The sequence below is a fragment of the Artemia sp. Qi Xiang Cuo genome, chromosome 19 (genome assembly GCF_049724085.1).
Source record: "Artemia sp. Qi Xiang Cuo chromosome 19, ASM4972408v1, whole genome shotgun sequence".
NCBI lineage: Eukaryota > Metazoa > Arthropoda > Branchiopoda > Anostraca > Artemiidae > Artemia > Artemia sp. Qi Xiang Cuo.
The window spans coordinates 9,885,694-9,903,527 of NC_142812.1; the positions used below are offsets into that span (position 1 = coordinate 9,885,694).

Below are 17,834 nucleotides of genomic sequence, written 5' to 3' on the forward strand. Positions count from 1 at the left end.
GACAAGTGTGACCAGGAACTTTTACAAGGTTCAAGTACGAGATTTTCCCTAGAACAAAAAAAGAATAAAAAACCTACACAATCGCAAATCGTGTTACAAAAAGACGAAATTAGATTTATAAGTTATATTGGAATTCAATATCACAAAACTCACTTCAGTTGCAGTTATAGCTCAGAATTACTACTAGCGTTATATTTAAAAACCAAATCTTTGTATTTCTATAAAAGAAAGGCAAACAGAAGAAAGATCAATCATACACAACCGGTCAATCAAACGATACATAGATGATAATATAATCCAATAAAAACGAAAATAACAATCAAACTGCATTAACTAAGTTACAGTTAAAACTAGCATTTTGAAGGGTTAAAATAGCCTAATTATTACCACACTTTGACAATTTATTTGAAATGTGAAAATTAGCCATGTCTTAAAGAAAGAATTTTTTTTCTTTTTTTTGACGCAAATTTAGTCTTTAATCATAGTCATGAACTATAAAAGTTGAGTAGCCAATGATAACGGTGAGGAAAAAGAGGACTAATAACAATGAATTGGGGCACTGAACTGGCTTGTGGTCAACTTACATAAAATTCACTACCATTTAGCAACAATCGAATGAAATACGTTTATAAATATTCAAATTGCGCTAAATGATATCAGCTCTACTGGCAAATTAGGTTAGATTAGCTTTTTCTTAGCCCCCTTTCTTCACAAAATTTAAGATTACATAACCTTTAGAAGAAAATTCACCTCCAGCAGATAACGATGGGAAAGTTTAGTTTCGTTAAGGAGATTCAGCCTTTTAAGTTTCAGACATAAAATCCATCTCTGGTTACGTCAAAAATAAAAGCTAAGAGTTTAAGACCACCCTAATAATAATACATAAAAGCCGTTTTGGCCAGGCCTTAGCTATGGGTGCCTAAACATTATTTACTATACGAGAGGAGCTGCCCTCAGCTGGAATATAGTCTATTCATTTCTTTAATACTTCATATTAGATGGAGAATATATGGATATAAATTTCAGATTGACTAAATGACAATAGCCCCGGTTGCAGATTCGTTGGATCAGCCCCCCTCCTCCTTATTGCCAGACCAATATCAATCATTGCAAAATCTTTATACAGTTTTGGATTTTCATAATAAAATCCATCTCTATTCGCGAAACTAACAATTAAACTGGAAGGAGGGCTAATAAAAGCTTAGTCTTGAAGGCCATCCTAATAATTATACCTAACTGGTGTTTTGGGTAAGCCTTAGCAAGGGATGCCTAAACATCACAGAGTGGCTATCAATCAGAATATGCTCCATTCATTTCGCTATTATTTCATGCTACATACGGAGCAAATCGATACGTCAGGCGTCAATAGTAATACGCCAGGCGTCAATACGTCAATAGTAATTCAAAATACGTTTTGCAGGAATAAGCTTAAAGGACGAGGGTGAAAAACTGAAAAAACAATATTCAGGTTTTTAGGGTTCTGGATAAAACGAAATGCGAAATTTGAAGCGCTAAATGAAATTATTAGGACAAAATTGAAAAAAAAAATCAAAAATATCAGGAGCAATTCCAAGATACTGGAAAAAAATTCAAAACTGTCTAGAGAATTATATACGACAGGAAGAAAAAATTGCTCCGGTGTGGCTTAGCTATTGGGATGAAATACAATCGTTAGTTACGCCTTTTTGAATACAGAACGCCTTTTGAGTTACTAGAGCCGATGTTATTCAATTTTTCTTGAAAACACGGACAAGACGTTCAGACATGTGATATTCAAGGTTTTATCTGGGAAAGGTTGATGACAGGAGAAGATTTCATTTCCACTGCTGGGGATCATAACCATACAAGTTTGAATGATGAATGGCTCAGGATACAACAGTGACTTCAAGCATTGTCCTCACTTGTGGACAATGGATAGGAATGCCAGATGGCAGGAGATTTTGTTTCCACTGCTAGGAGGCAAAACCATACAAGTTTGAATGATGTGTGTCTTAAGATGCAGCAATGAATTCAAGTATTATCCACAGGTTCGATTCTAGAAAGGGAGGGGACTGGTTACCTCAATAAGCTCACATTTAGACGTTGAACTACCAAGAGAGATTAGATCCTGCTGCAAGTACTTTTGGGAGCAAGGAAATAATCCCTCAGTCACTCTGTGTGTGTGATAATAATTTACCGAGCTTAATTAAGAAAAAAGATTTAGAAGACAGCAGAAAATTATTTGCCATTTATATGCTAGTTTACATACATATGCCCAGAAGTGTAAGCATAGTCGCAATTTTGGACCGGGACCCAGCTCCGAAATTTTTTTTTTCGAGACTATTTCTTTCTACAGCCTTTTTCTCCTTCCCGACTTGATTTTTTTATCGCTTTTGCAGCAATATTTAAACTATTTTAGGTCAATTTACCCTTTCAGAATCATCTCTAATATGAAAGAGGGGTAATACATATTCAAGAAACAAAACCGCTCATTTTAGAGATGGCACGGTGATAGCTTTCAGTGGAAAAAAAAACTGATTGACCCCCCCCCCATAATCAACATATCAAACAGAGTAGAGGAAACTCACGAGATTAAACTTTGGTTCTAGTAATATTTCAAAACAAGTACAATATAAACAAGCTGTTAAGTTTACTTAGATCTTACCTAAAATTTTTCACAATCTCTTTCTTTACGGTATTTCTTTTTTTTACGATTTTTATCGGTTCTGAAATAACTAAGGCTAGGTTAGTATTTAAAACAAATACATCTTTTCGGCAAAAGTGGTTCTTTTATCTTTACCCAAATGTAATGAAACGAAAAATATTTTAATAACTAATGATCAGACGGTGAATCAGAATCGACAGAAGTGGATCTTTTCAAATGATCAGAATCGTGTAAATATTCCAATTTTTGTAACATTCCACGTGTGTAATTCAGATTTTTAATTTATTTTAAAGGCTAGACTAATAATCAGAACAAAGTCTAGTCCTAAGCGCAGATACTTCTTTTCGGCAAAATCAGTTCCTTTAACTTTGCCCAAATACGAAAACTTTTATCTTAATAACTAGCGATGGAACAGTGAATCAAAATCAGGTCTTTTCAAATGATCAGATTCGTGTAAATATTCTCGATTCTTGAAACAATTCTACTTTCATAATTCAGGTTTCTTCATTTAAAACAACGAATATTTTTATTATTTTTTTTATAATACATGTTCTGTGATTTTGTTGGGATAACATTGTTTTTACTCTTTTATTTCTCGGAGAAAATCTCGAATTACATCTCTTTATAGTTTCCCATACTCTTTGAACAAATAAAACGCAAAAAAAAACTACAGAGGAGAAAAACTGGCTTTGAAGCTGTAACAGGCTATTCCAAATTCTTTAATAAATTTTGCTAGCAATATATCCTAATAAAACAGCAACTAAAATGAAAATGATAGTGGTATAGCTCATTGGCTCAGCGATGGGCTGCGCATGAGCACGGGCAAAGTTGTCTGCTTTGCTTTCACCAATAGAAGCTGCCCTGTTCATTCTTATGCTCTCCTCCCTTAGTTTCAAATTCTCTTGGGTCATACGAGCAATATCTTCACGCAAGCGATTCATTTCTTCAACTGCCCTTTGATCAGCTTCTAGCAGTTTCTGAAATAGAATAATAGTCAATAAATAGTTAAAATGGAAAGTGAACAGATTTCAGAGAGACCAAGATCTTAGAATTAGATACATGAATAGCTTTCTTTGTTAGATTCAGAAAGAAAGTGAACATAAAAAGGGGTTATCCACTTTCGGCCGCCTGGTGTACTTGCTGCACGTTCAAGCCGCATTCAGGCTCATTGTGGCGCCCAGCAGACAACGACATGTTCTTAGAACGCCATGTGTACGACACAGTCCCACCAACTGTGGGAGAGTTCCAGCACGCGTGGTACATTTCCGCCACGCTTGGAACGAGCTAAGTCAGCCATGCCTCGGAATATAACCCAAAAGAAAAGTTGAAATTCGAAAAGAACTCACCATTACAGCAAAATCGTAAAGTTTAACTATCAAAGCCTAAACAAACATAACAGTTGAATTTATTCTTTTATAAATTCTTTTTCCTTTTGCTTTGCATTTGGCCGAATTTGAGAGCCAAGATCTAGCCCTTAATCAGAAATTTATTTCCGGAGGAGGGAACAAATTCATCACAATCGCAAAAAAAGCTCATAAAAACGGAGCTTTAAGAAAACTATTGGAAAATATGCACAGAATACAGTACGAGAATACTATTTAGCCATAGAAAATAGTAGGTCTACTGTTTCCTTCTTTTTACGTTTGCTTTACATTTGGGCTACAGAAAATAACCAAAATGGGCTACATTTACCAAAAGGGTTATTTGTGTACATTTGCTGGTTTTAATGTAAATTCCTGATTTTCCCTTTTAATTAAAATCTATCGCAACTTTGACGACAGAGGAGAGGTCTCAGAAGGTATATCTATAAATTCAATATTACGTTAACATTGATTATTATATTTCGATAGATGCATCAGGAAGCTTAACACTTAACTTGGATAAAAGAAAAAGAACAATAATGTATGTTAAAAAAAAACTGATAAGACAAAAATTCCAGCATTTGTACCCTAGACTTAGCAATAAGTAGGGCTAAGAAGAAACTAATATCTATCTACATATTTTAGTTCAAATAATGCTAATATTTGAACTCCCCTAGACTGGATTACCAAATTTTTATACAGTGATGTGCAAACAGTGAAACACCAGTGTTGCATGCAACAATAGAGATATAATTCTGAAAGAGCAATAATATACTGTTTAGCCTGGAATCAGATTTTAGCCGCTGTTGATTCCCCGTCAACGCTGACAGATCTTCAATCGAAGAAAATTATAATATCTTTGCAATGCAGATCACAAATAAAATTATTAAGGCAAATTATGAATTCAGCAAAAGATCCAAACAATTAAACATAGCCAAGCGTTGCGTTCTTGAATACAGGAATAAATCCAGGAAAAGTACAAAGATTCTACTACTGATTGTATATTATCTCTCCCTATATTATGTGCAGGTATAGTGGTGTGGCCCATAAATTTGCCAAGCATATACTTTTACCCTTGGACGGCTGAGAAAACAAAATCAGATATTCAAAAGGTCAAATGGTAATTTAGCGGCCAAGCGCTTGCAACAATTGGGACACTAAATTAAATTTGAATATTTTATCGACGAAAAAAATACACTGATTAAATCAAATTTGCTTTTTCTGATAGAAAATTAATACCACTTCCTTCCAGTGCCATCAAGTGGCAAGTACCATCAAATTCCTTTACGTCTCCCTACTCCTCACCCTCAGCAGTAATTACAAAGGTTTTATATTACATGAAATTTAAACAGATGTTTTAACGAAAATTGATATCAATAGAATGATAACAATGCATTAACATAGTTGTGTTTTCAGACACCAGGTTTGAAGCGTGTTTTGAGAAGGTTTAACACAAATTGTTTTCAGGTTCTCCGTGTTTAACCCAGCCAAAATTTAAAGCTTTTTCATCTTACGAGTTCCAAGCGTGTGGAACAGGGGTTCTTCAGAATTGTAACGCGCCAGAAAAGCATGGTTGAACACGGGTTGTGAAATACCCAAACCCGTGTTGACCAGAGGACTCAAAACGACAGTCTACACAACCTGTGTCCAACACCGTGTTTGGTATGGGTGGCCTAAAAACAGAGCTCATATAATCAATATCCAAGAAAGAATTATAGGTTATTTCTTCTTGCTCTTTGTTGTCACAATAAGCACTGCAATTCCCCAGGAGGCATCCATGACTGCACACAGGCATGTCCATAGATGAGGGGAACACGGCGCAGCCAGGAACACTTTGCCAGTTAAATATTTTTGCCTCTCAATTATCCGGACTATCTGTATTGTCTTTTTTCTACAATTAGCCATGTCTTGATGCCTACTGTTAAATACTTGATTTTCAATTCAAAATCAACTAACAAGACTAACACAACTAACACACAAGTATTTGTCCAACAAGAGAGTCATACTTACTCCCACCATTTATCCGTGCCATTTAAACATTTTTGCCACTCAATTACTCGGACTATCTGTCTTGGCTTTTTTCCTACACTTAGTCATTTCTTGAGGCCTACTGTAAAATACTTGATTTTCAATTCAAAATCAACGGACTCGGTCGAAGCTTTCGGCTGATTCTAGTTGATCTTGATGCAGTAGGCATCAAGAGATGGTTAATTGTAGAAAAAAGCTAAGACATATAGTCCTAGTAATTGAGAGACATAAATAGTGGGAGTAAGTAAAACTCTCTTATTGGACAAGTACTTATATACTAGTTTTTGGAAAGGCAGGCCTGCCAAGAGTTTCAGGCAGGTTGACCAAGTATTTAAAATTGATATAGGACCATTAGATTGCCAGGAATCATAGGCAATCAAGGCACGCCTGCCTATGGTCTTCGGAAGGTTGACCAAGAATTTAGGATTGACACAGGACCAATAATTTGCTTGGAATAACAGGCAAACAATCGTTTAAACCCATCTTCATCTTCCAAATAACCATAATTTTCATAAATATTCCAGGATATCCCTTCACATATTGACGGATATCCTATAATTCAACTGTATTAGTAAGTAAGTATAATTCACAATTCACCCATTTTGTATTATTTTTATGACCCCCCCCCCCTCCTCCCCTCCTCCCACCCTCCAATAATACCTCCTCCATAGAGACATGAGGAAGTGAACACAGTGCACCCTCCAAAACCAGATAGTTATAGTTTTCATTTATGTGTCAGGATATCTCTATATACTCGTATCCATAAACATCTCATAATTCTCGTTATGACCACTCCCCTCAAGAACGAATTTCTTATTTTGGGGCTGGCGATGCCCCGTAGCCATCTTTTATTAGGTCCTGTATTAACATAGTCCCTATTTCTATACCTAAGCTCCTATTCCCTTATAGAGAAAATAAAGGTTTAGAGTAAGATGAACCAAGGGCTCTAGTATTTTTCTGAGGATCTCAGAAAAATTCAAGAACTCTTGGGGCATTCAAGAGGTTTCAGGTGGGCTGATAATTTTCCTAATTGTTTCATGCAACTCCAAGAACGTATCCAGGTATTTTTCGGAGAGTTTTACAAAAAAAAAAACTGTAAAAAAACACATAAAAAATTTGTTTATATGCATTTTTCTTAAATCTTTACGGGTCAACCAATTTTTTTTTTTGGGGGGGGGGGGTCAAATTCTATATCCCCCCCCCTGTATACAGCTTTGCGCAACTTGCATATACATCCCATGTCTTTCAGAATTTTGTGAATTCAACCTCCTTTTTGCAGGCATACAACGCCGTATGCCTGCAGACTCACTGGAATCAGGAAAAACGAATTAAAGCTACTGAATCACACGTTCTTATACAATCATAAGACTGAAAAGGAGAAGAAGTTCCAGGGCAACCAGAACACAAGAACATTGATGCTGTGGACTTCTTTTTAATTTTGTGCTGTGGACATCTTTTTTTTTTGGGGGGGGGGGTCAAATTCTATACCCCCCCCCCTGTATACAGCTTTGCGCAACTTGCATATACATCCCATGTCTTTCAGAATTTTGTGAATTCAACTCCCTCTGAGATTATTTTTAAGCAATATATAGTTTTTCTAAGCAAAATCCCCCCACAACACCCTTAGAAAAAGATATGCAGGTTCTGAAGGTTTAGCTGTAATATAGGACCACCTTTTATTTTTAACCAGTATTTGCTCAAGTCATATAATATTTTTCTTCACTCCAAGTACCCACTCTTGTTTGAATAAAAAAAAAAAGAAAAGAAAAAAAAGAGAACTCAATGTGCCGACATAAATTCTATCCTAAAATCAAAAAAGCTCCAATTCTTCAACCCATCAATGAAGTGAGGGTAATAAGTTCGTTCAGTTTTCCAGTAGTTGCTTAATTCATTTTTTCTGATATATCTTGATCCCATTTTGGGATTGACCTGATATACACAAGACATTCCACAGCTAGGAAGAGACATATACGCTAGATTTTAACTTGAAAGGGAACAAAACGTCAAAAAAGAGGTAAATTAGAAAAAAAATCTTGTTTCTTTCAAATGAAAATAAGGAGCAACATTAAAACTTAAAAGAACAGAAAATACTTCGTACGTGACAAAGGGGGACTATCCCTTCCTCATCCCTCACTCTTTACGCTTAAGTCAAAGTTGTTTAAAATACTTCTCATTAAAATTCACAGTTTATATAATTAGCAGTATGATCTTTCCCTATCTCACCCACCCGGACCAAGGTGCGAGTGCTCCAGAGAACGTATAAACATAAGCGGGAGGAGCTTAATACGGGTAGACAAAGAATAATAACCGACTGAACAAGTATTGACAAAACCACTTGGCCGGCTCACCAATAAGTGAACAATAAGTGTAGGAATAAGTGAAAGGAGCTTTCTGTTCGCACCGAGAATGAAGAGCCCGAAAGCTTCTACGTTAAGCTTACTGGATTATTATATAAACTGTGTTAAAATTCAACGGCACTTATATTTTAGGAGTCGTTCTAAAAAAATTGGGGCAAAAAGTCAGACTTTAGCGCAAACACAAAACGCACAAAGTTTACCATAGATCATTTCTTCGTTTTTTTTTCTGTTTGTAACTTTTTTTTTATGCCTGTCATCATTTTTGCTCCAAAAGATATGTCTTATTTGTTTTCGGATTTAACTTTTAATTGTACAATTAAAAAAGAAGAAAAAAAAAGTGAACTTGATCCAGTGGCGGATCCAGGGGGTGTGCACCCCCCCCCCCTAACATAGTCTAAAGTAGTGTTATTTATTTAATGAACGCAAATTTGCGTTCATTAAATTTGCTCCTAACGCGAATTAATCGGATCAACCTATTTTGCCCCCCCCCCAAAAAAAAATCCTTGATCCGCTTCTGACTTGATCTACGTGGAATTGACCTACTTTAACACCCTCCAAATGCTATTCGGATACTATAAATTCTAAAAAGGGTGAAGCTTTGGAATCTGCTTGATATTTTTTGAATATGCACATTAGTCAATGAGTTAACTTTTGTATAATTAATTTTCGGGTTACTATTGCTTCGGGATGATAATACTACGTAGTTTTATTAAGTATAAAATATTTATGTAGCCTAAGTATTTATCGGCGCATCTTCCCTCCTCCTTTCCTCAACTCCTTATACTATGAATTTGTTGTCATGTTTTTGTTAGTAGCATTTGTTAATCAATCATTACTACTACTACTACTACTACTACTATTAGCCTGCTACAAGAAAGATTGAAAACAGAAGTAGTCAAGTGACATATTCTAATATACATGTTCTTTTATTCCTAATGTCAACATCTGAAACCCTATTGTAGAGGTCCCAATGGCTTTATTAGTAGCGCTTCAAAAATAAATCATTGGTACTACTACTACTACTATGAGCCTACTACAAGAAAGATTGAAAATAGAAGTAGTCAAGTGACATATTCTAATATACATGTTCTTTTATTCCCAATTTCAACATCTGATACCCTATTGTAGAGGTCCCAATGGCTTTATTAGTAGAGCTTCAAAAATAAATGATTGGTACTACTACTACTACTATTAGCCTGCTGCAAGAAAGATTGAAAATAGAAGTAGTCAAGTGACATATTCTAATATACATGTTCTTTTATTCCTGATTTCAACATCTGATTCCCTATTGTAGAGGTCCCAATGGCTTTGTTAGTAGCGCTTCAAAATAAATCATTGCTACTACTACTATTAGCCTGCTGCAAGAACGCTTGAAAATAGAAGTAGTCAAGTGACATATTCTAATATACATGTTCTTTTATTCCCGATTTCAACATCTGATGCCCTATTGTAGAGGTCACAATGGCTTTGTTAGTAGCGCTCCAAAATAAATTATTGCTACTACTACTACTACTATTAGCCTACTACAAGAAAGCTTGAAAATAGAAGTAGTCAAATGACAAATTCTAATATACATGTTCTTTTATTCCCGATTTCAACATCTGATGCCCTATTGTAGAGGTCACAATGGCTTTGTTAGTAGAGCTTGAAAATAAATCGTTACATACTAGTACTACAACAAGAAAGCATAAGAGCTTGGAAAAATTCTAAAGCTTGTGAATCTGAAAGAATATTACTACACTTCTCACTAAACTTTAATTGATACATATGCAAAAACTGTACGACCAACCGATGGATTTATGAATGGTAACATGAATCGCCCCAAAAAGTTCTAAGCAACATAAGACAAAAAGAAATCATCAAACGAAATATTAAAAAAAACACAAGTCTTTAAAGCAAAGTATATTCAAACCTTTTCAATCTGTGGACTAGATTGCTTGGGCTCGGTCTCAGTTCTTGAAGGGGTAACATCTGGTTGCTCTACGGCAGCACCTAGTTCAGAGCTCTTTTTTGGTACAATTCCTTCAACGTGAGGAGGGAGGTCCAAAATACACTTCAATTTCCAGTCATGTATGTCCTCTGGTGCTACTTCTTTCCACTGAAAAACGCGTAAAATATTACCAATTAAATGTAGAAAAATAAAAATTATTTAAAAATATAAAATTCAACTAAAATAAAAAATAGAAATTTTCGAAGAACCGAAAGGTATTAAGAAATCTTTCAAAATTTTATTTAAAATGCTTTGGTACTTTCGTTTATTCCCATTTTTATTCCCTTTCTTTCATTACTATCACCTTTACCTTATTATCTTTTTGTCATTTTTTAGCATATATATATATATATATATATATATATATATATATATATATATATATATATATATATATATATATATATATATATATATATATATATATATATATATATATATATATATATATATATATATATATATATATATATATATATATATATATATATATATATATATATATATATAATAATATATATATATATATATATATATATAATATTATTCCTATAAATATCAACTTTTTCTTTTTTTTGTAGTATTCCTACAAGTTATCTTTATTTTATTTCTATTTTATCCTAAATTTATTCCAAAATACTTGTATATAAGTGTATTGAGTGTATATTGGTGAATCTTTCCCTTCTTTTAACCAAAGAAACAATCTAAATACATAACTAATATTCCACAAATTTCGCATCTTTCAGGAGAAAGAATGTGTTATATATGCTATAACATGGAGTGAATGTCTTGAAGTACTAAGGACACCAACGTGGAAATCAACGCAACCATACATATTTTTAAAAATTAGGAAAAATTGAAAGTGAATTTGAATGAGGATGACCTCTATATGCAATTATGTAATTTTTGGTAGTAGTTGGCACCAAATTTAAAAAAAAACATGATTTCGAAAAATCAGTGTAAAATAAGCTAAAAACATGTAGCATTAGAGAGGTTAAGAAGGTGTTGCCTTCATTTGAAGGTTGTCTTGAAATTTGAATGTTCATGAATGTTCATATTTGAATTTTTACGAACGAAAAGCAGAGTTAACTAATTCTTATTTTCTTTCAAGTTCAAAAACTAATGAAAAACTAATTTAACTGATAAAAGTGTCGTGCTGCCCTAAAAGCTTCATAACTTTGAAAGAATCGCAAGAAAAATATTGGAAAAAAAATGGTGGAACAAAACTAAGATGGGTCCCACAAACGAAAAAATATTTTTATCTTAATGTCCTTGGTACTTCATGAATATATATCATTTTCTTACTCATTGGTGTTATATTGCTTTTTTTTCTCTTGGATTAAGTAAAAAAAAAAAAAACACCAGTGATAGCCTCTCTTCTCATTTACATAAACAGTTAAGAAAATGATTTTTTTATATTAAGGTCGTTTTCGCCGTATGCCTAATACCCTATTCACAATGAGATTTTACTAATACTGAGATTTAGCTAGTGCTAATTTAAGCTGATCAAAACTTTCGTAGATTTTTTCAGCCAATCAGAAACTTACGTGGAAAATCTGATTGGTTCAAATCAGCGCTAGCTAAATCTTGGTAGAAGTAAAATCTCATTGCCAGTGGGCCTTACAACAATTTTCTCTTTATATTAATTAGGCTAACATTTTTGAGGTTTTCAATTAGAAAAAAAAACACAAAACAATTTTTTCATTTTCCACTTTTTCTTAAATGCATTTTGTGTAACATAGCTTTTGGGATGCAACAACCCACAGTTGAATACTAATCACGTTGTCTAAATTCCTCAAAGCCTAATATAGCTTTTGGAATGCAAACACCCATAATTGAGTATTTACCATGTTGTCTAAATTAGTCAATCCGTCATAGCTTAACATAGCTTCGGGAATGGAAACACCCACGGTTAGTACTTACCACGTTGTCTAAACTGGACATTCCATCATAGCTTAACATAGCTTTTAGAATGCAACCACCCACAGTTGAGTACTTACCACGTGTCTAAATTAGTCATTCCATCATAGCTTAACATAGATTTTGGAATACCAAACACCTACAGTTGAGCAGTTACTACACTGTCTAAATTAGATGTTCCCTCATAACTTAACATAGCTTTGGGAATGGAAAAACCCAGGGTTGAGTACTTACCACAATGTCTAAATTGGTTATTCCTTCCGGAACTGCAACATAAAGAACTTGAAACTTGTTCTTTCCTCTTTCAGCTGGATCGTTAATATCAAATGGCTGCAGACTCACTGGAATCAGGAAAAACCAATTAAAGCTACTGAATCACACTTTCCTATACAATCATGTGACTGAAAAGGAGAATAAATTTATGGGCAACAAGGACATTGGTGCTAATTTGGACATCCCTGTTTTTCATAAACAATCAATTTGTATGAAATATTTTTATTTTCACCCTATAATAACAGCTGATCCACAACATCAGGGCAAAAGGGGTGACTAAAACTAAAACATTTTTCACAGCAAATTCAAAGCTATGCTACTTTGAGGATAAATTAGAAGATATAAATTAACTTAAAAAAGCTGGCTTAGTTTTAACCAGGATGAAGGCCAAAACGCATTGGACAAATTACCCACAACCCTGGTTCAGATTCGATCTACATAATATTACACTTTTAGACCATTAATAATATCCTGCATTTTCTTTATCCCTCCCTTCTCTTCCGTGATTTCCGAATTCGGATTTTTTTTTTTCATTTTATTTATTTCAAACATTGTAAACTTTTATTTTGCTTTCGAATTTGTTTTCTTAATGCTGAACTAGTCTCGATATTTAAAATAAATGCGCCCTTGCAGATATCTGTTAGAGGCTGAAAGTAAGGAGCAGCATTAAAAATTAAAATGAACAAATATTATTGTGTATATGAGGAGGATGCCCTTCCTCATCCCTTGCTCTTTGTGCTAAAGCCATATAGTTCTTTGAAATACTCCTCATACAAATTCAGCGGCCCTATTGTTCCAGGAGTTGCTCTTAAAGAATTGGGGCATAAAGTCAAACTTCAGCGTAAAAAAACATTCTTACACACTAATCTTACAATTTGTAAGTGTATTAATTGCAATAATCAATGCACATAATTCTACGGGCTTTCTATTCGGCGAAGATTTATTGTGTTCTGCCAATTTTTATTCCAACTCCTGACTATAATCAGAAATGATTAATTATTTTATTAACGTGGAACAGAAATATACTTATAAACCAGATCTAATTTCTTAAAATTCGGCAACAAGGAACAGGTATCAGTAAAAAAAATATTCATAATTGTACATGATCACAACATGAAAGCAACTCCAATTTTTTCAGTATTCCACTTGGTATTTGACCAATCAAACTTCCGCAATACAAATTATAGAGAAATAGCACTTATCTAGTGTCCAGTTTCGTTTTGAGGACATTCAATACCAAAAATATCATTTTGTGAGTCTCAGCGTCGGCTGACAGTCTCAAAGATAGAATTTTCTAAATTTTGTTCAATTAGCTAAATATTCTCAGCACCACAGGGAACTTCCAAAACAATTTTGGTACATATTGATAGCTGATATTTTTAGAAGTTTGCTTCCAGTTTTCTGTCATTTATTCGTATCTTTTATTTAAGCTATGTAAGTTATGGCAAGGTATCAAACGACCTTAAGCTTTTGTCTTAGAGTAATGATATTCTACCAATGGAGGAATTTATTTCAGGAGGAGTGGCATATTCGTGGAAATAGCAAACTTGTCATGGGCGCACTAGTATAAATCTTCGAGGTATCAAACAACCTTAAGCTTTTGTCTAAAAGTAATGACATTCTACTAATGGAGGAATTTATTTCAGGATGAGGGGCATATTCGTGAAAAGAGCAAACTTGTCATGGGCGCAATAGGATGAATCTTCAAGGTATCAAACGACCTTAAGCTTTTGTCTAAGAGTAATGATATTCTACCAATGGAGGAATTTATTTCAGGAGTAGGGGCATATTCGTAAAAATAGCAAACTTGTCATGGGTGCAATAGGATGAATGTTCAAGGTATCAAATGACCTTAAGCTTTTGTCTAAAAGTAATGACAATCTACCAATGGAGGAATTTATTTCAGGAGGAGGGGAATATTCGTGAAAATAGCAAACTTGTCATGGGCGCAATAGAATAAATCTTCAAGGTATCAAACGACCTTAAGCTTTTGTCTAAGAGTAATGATATTCTACCAATGGAGTAATTTATAACAGGAGGAGTGGCATATTCGTGAAAATAGCAAACTTGTCATGGGCGCAATAGAATGAATCTTCTAGGTATCAAACGACCTTAAGCTTTTGTCTTAGAGTAATGATATTCTACCAATGGAGGAATTTAATTCTGGAGGAGTGGCATATTCGTGAAAATAGCAAACTTGTCATGGGAGCACTAGAATGAATCTTCGAGGTATCAAATAACCTTAAGCTTTTGTCTAAAAGTAATGATATTCTACTAATGGAAGAATTTATTTCAGGAGGAGGGGCATATTTGTGAAAATAGCAAACTTGTCATGGGCGCAATAGGATTAATCTTCGAGGTATCAAACGACCTTAAGCTTTTGTCTAAGAGTAATAACATTCTACCAATGGAGAAAATTTATGTCAGGAGGAGAGGCTTATTCGTGAAAATAGCAAACTTGTCATGGGCGCAATAGGATGAGTCTTCAAGGTATCAAACGACCTTAAGCTTTTGTCTAAGATTAATGACATTCTACCAATGGAGGAATTTATTGCAGGAGAAGGGGCATATTCGTGAAAATAGCAAACTTGTCATGGGCGCAATAGTATGAATCTTCAATGTATCAAAGGACCTTAAGCTTTTGTCAAAGATTAATGACATTCTACCAATGGAGGAATTTATTTCAGGAGGAGGGTCATATTCGTGAAAATAGTAAACTTGTCATGGGCGCAATAGGATGAATTTTCAAGGTATCAAACGACCTTAAACTTTTGTCTAAGAGTAATGAAATTCTACCAATGGAGGAATTTATTTCAGGAGGAGGGGCATATTCGTGAAAATAGCAAACTTGTCATGGGCGCAATAGGATGAATGTTCAAGGTATCAAATGACCTTAAGATTTTGTCTAAAAGTAATGAAAATCTACCAATGGAGTAATTTATTTCAGGAGGTGGGGAATATTCGTAAAATAGCAAACTTGTCATGGGCGCAATAGGATGAATTTTCAAGGTATCTAACAACCTTAAGCTTTTGTCTAAAAGTAATGATAATATACCAATGTAGGAATTTATTTCAGTAGGAGGGAAATATTCGTGAAAATAGCAAACTTGTCCTGGGCGCAATAGAATAACTCTTCGAGGTATCAAACGACCTTAGGCTTTTGTCTTAGAGTAATGATATTCTACCAATGGAGGAATTTAATTCAGGAGGAGTGGCATATTCGTGAAAATAGCAAACTTGTCATGGGCGCAATAGAATAAATCTTCTAGGTATCAAATGAACTTAAGCTTTTGTCGAAAAGCAAAGATATTCTACAACTGGAGGACTTTATTGCAGGAGGAGGGGCATATTTATTAAAAGAGCACACGTAGCATGGGCGCAATAGGATGAATGCTCAAGGTATCAAACGACCTTAAGCTTTTGTCTAAGAGTAATAATATTCTACCAAGGGAGAAAATTTATTTAAGGAGGAGGGGCGTATTCGTGAAAATAGCAAACTTGTCATGGGCACAATAGGATGAATCTTCATGGTATCAAACGACCTTAAGCTTTTGTCTAAAAGTAATGACATTCTACCAATTGAGGAATTTATTGCAGGAGTAGGGGCATATTCGTGAAAATAGCAAACTTGTCATGGGCGCAATAGTATGAATCTTCAAGGTATCGAACGACCTTAAGCTTTTGTCTAAGATTAATGACATTCTATCAATGGAGAAATTCATTTCATGAGGAGTGTCATATTCGTAAAAATAGCAATCTTGTCAGGGGCGTAATAGGATCAATGTTCAAGGTCTTAAACGACCTTAAGATTTTGTCTAAGAGTAATGAAATTCTACAAATGGAGGAATTTATTTCAGGAGGAGGGTCATATTTGTAAAAATAGCAAACTTGTCATGGGTGCAATAGGATGAATGTTCAAGGTGTCAAATAACCTTAAGCTTTTGTCTAAAAGTAATGAAAATCTACCAATGGAGGAATTTATTTCAGGAGGAGTGGAATATTCGTGAAAATAGCAAACTTGTCATGGGTGCACTAGGATGAATCTTCAAGGTATCAAACGACCTTAAGCTTTTGTCTAAGAGTAATGATATTCTACCAATGGAGGATTTTATTTCAGGAGGAGGGGCATATTCGTGAAAATAGCAAACTTATCATGGGGGCAATAGGATGAATCTTCAAGGTATCAAACGACCTTAACACTGAAACACTGGTACTGATACCCCCGCATGTCGAACCCCAATCACAATATTTCTGTCAAGTTATTGTTAAAAGTTGATAGCAAGAAGTAGACATAAGAGCAGCAAAATACAACTTACCCAAAACGGTAACAGTGCTATTAGCTTCTAAAACACCGGTTGTGGGTTTTACACAGTATTTCAAGGGGGCAGTAGTTTTGACCTTGAAACATACACGTTTTTCAGTCTTGTTGGATATTATCATTGTTGCAGTTGATGGGTCACTGAAAGGTCCTGCAAAATCAACACTTTTTAAAAATATAAATGAATGTGCATTGTCACTTTAATATATATATGTTTATATTTATTCCTTAAAATGTTAATAATATTTGTTTTATTAAGTTTTAAATGTGAAAATATTTCAATTTTTTCAATAAGTGCAAATTATGTTCTGGCCCTGGGGAGGTATAGGGATTTTGATCCCTACTAATGTTAATTTCTGCTCGTTTCGAGTTTCACTGGGTTAAATTTATTGTAAATTCTGTTTGTTTTGGGTTCCATTTATTTATCGATGCTGATTTGAGGTAGTTTTTCGCTTGTTAGATTATTTTATTTTTGCTCATTTTTGGTTTAATGGAGTTCTTTACTTTTCTTTGAAAAACTTATTTTGTGGAAAAATTTTAATTAATTTCTGTTCGTTTTATATTGACAGTCTTTTCAGGGAAAAAGAATATAATAGTTTAAATCTTTTCAGTTTTTCTTCAATAATTTATAGTTTGGCCTGCAATTTGTATGCTGGACTAAATTTTTCTACAATTTTTAACAACATACACCCATTTAAAAATCTGAACACAAATAAGTAGTGTTTAATTTAGTTTTTTTTTATACCTCCACTAGTTCACCTGAAAAATAAAACTTAATACCATTTGCAAAAAAATCTGTCTATGCTCTTTGACAGCTTGGATACACTTACAAACTTTTGATTTAGTTAAGTTTTAAAAGTAGAATTAGTAATAGAAGTAGCAAAATGTTTGACTATGTTTTTTTTTTCATATCAAATAAAAAAATTCACAGAAAATTATCCAA

The 17,834-nt window shown here is 34.0% G+C and overlaps 1 protein-coding gene across 1 annotated transcript; it reads right to left on the bottom strand.

The window, feature by feature from the left end:
• Positions 1-109: 109 nt before the first annotated feature.
• LOC148940481 (vesicle-associated membrane protein-associated protein B-like) lies at positions 110-17,039 on the bottom strand. The gene is made up of 4 exons (XM_089104847.1): positions 16,890-17,039; positions 12,535-12,641; positions 10,303-10,488; positions 110-3,621 (listed from the first exon to the last, which is right to left on the bottom strand). Exons 1-4 carry the CDS (start codon positions 17,011-17,013, stop codon positions 3,364-3,366), a joined length of 675 nt encoding a protein of 224 aa, XP_088960973.1. The 5' UTR covers positions 17,014-17,039; the 3' UTR covers positions 110-3,363.
• Between the last annotated feature and the right edge of the window lie 795 nt (positions 17,040-17,834).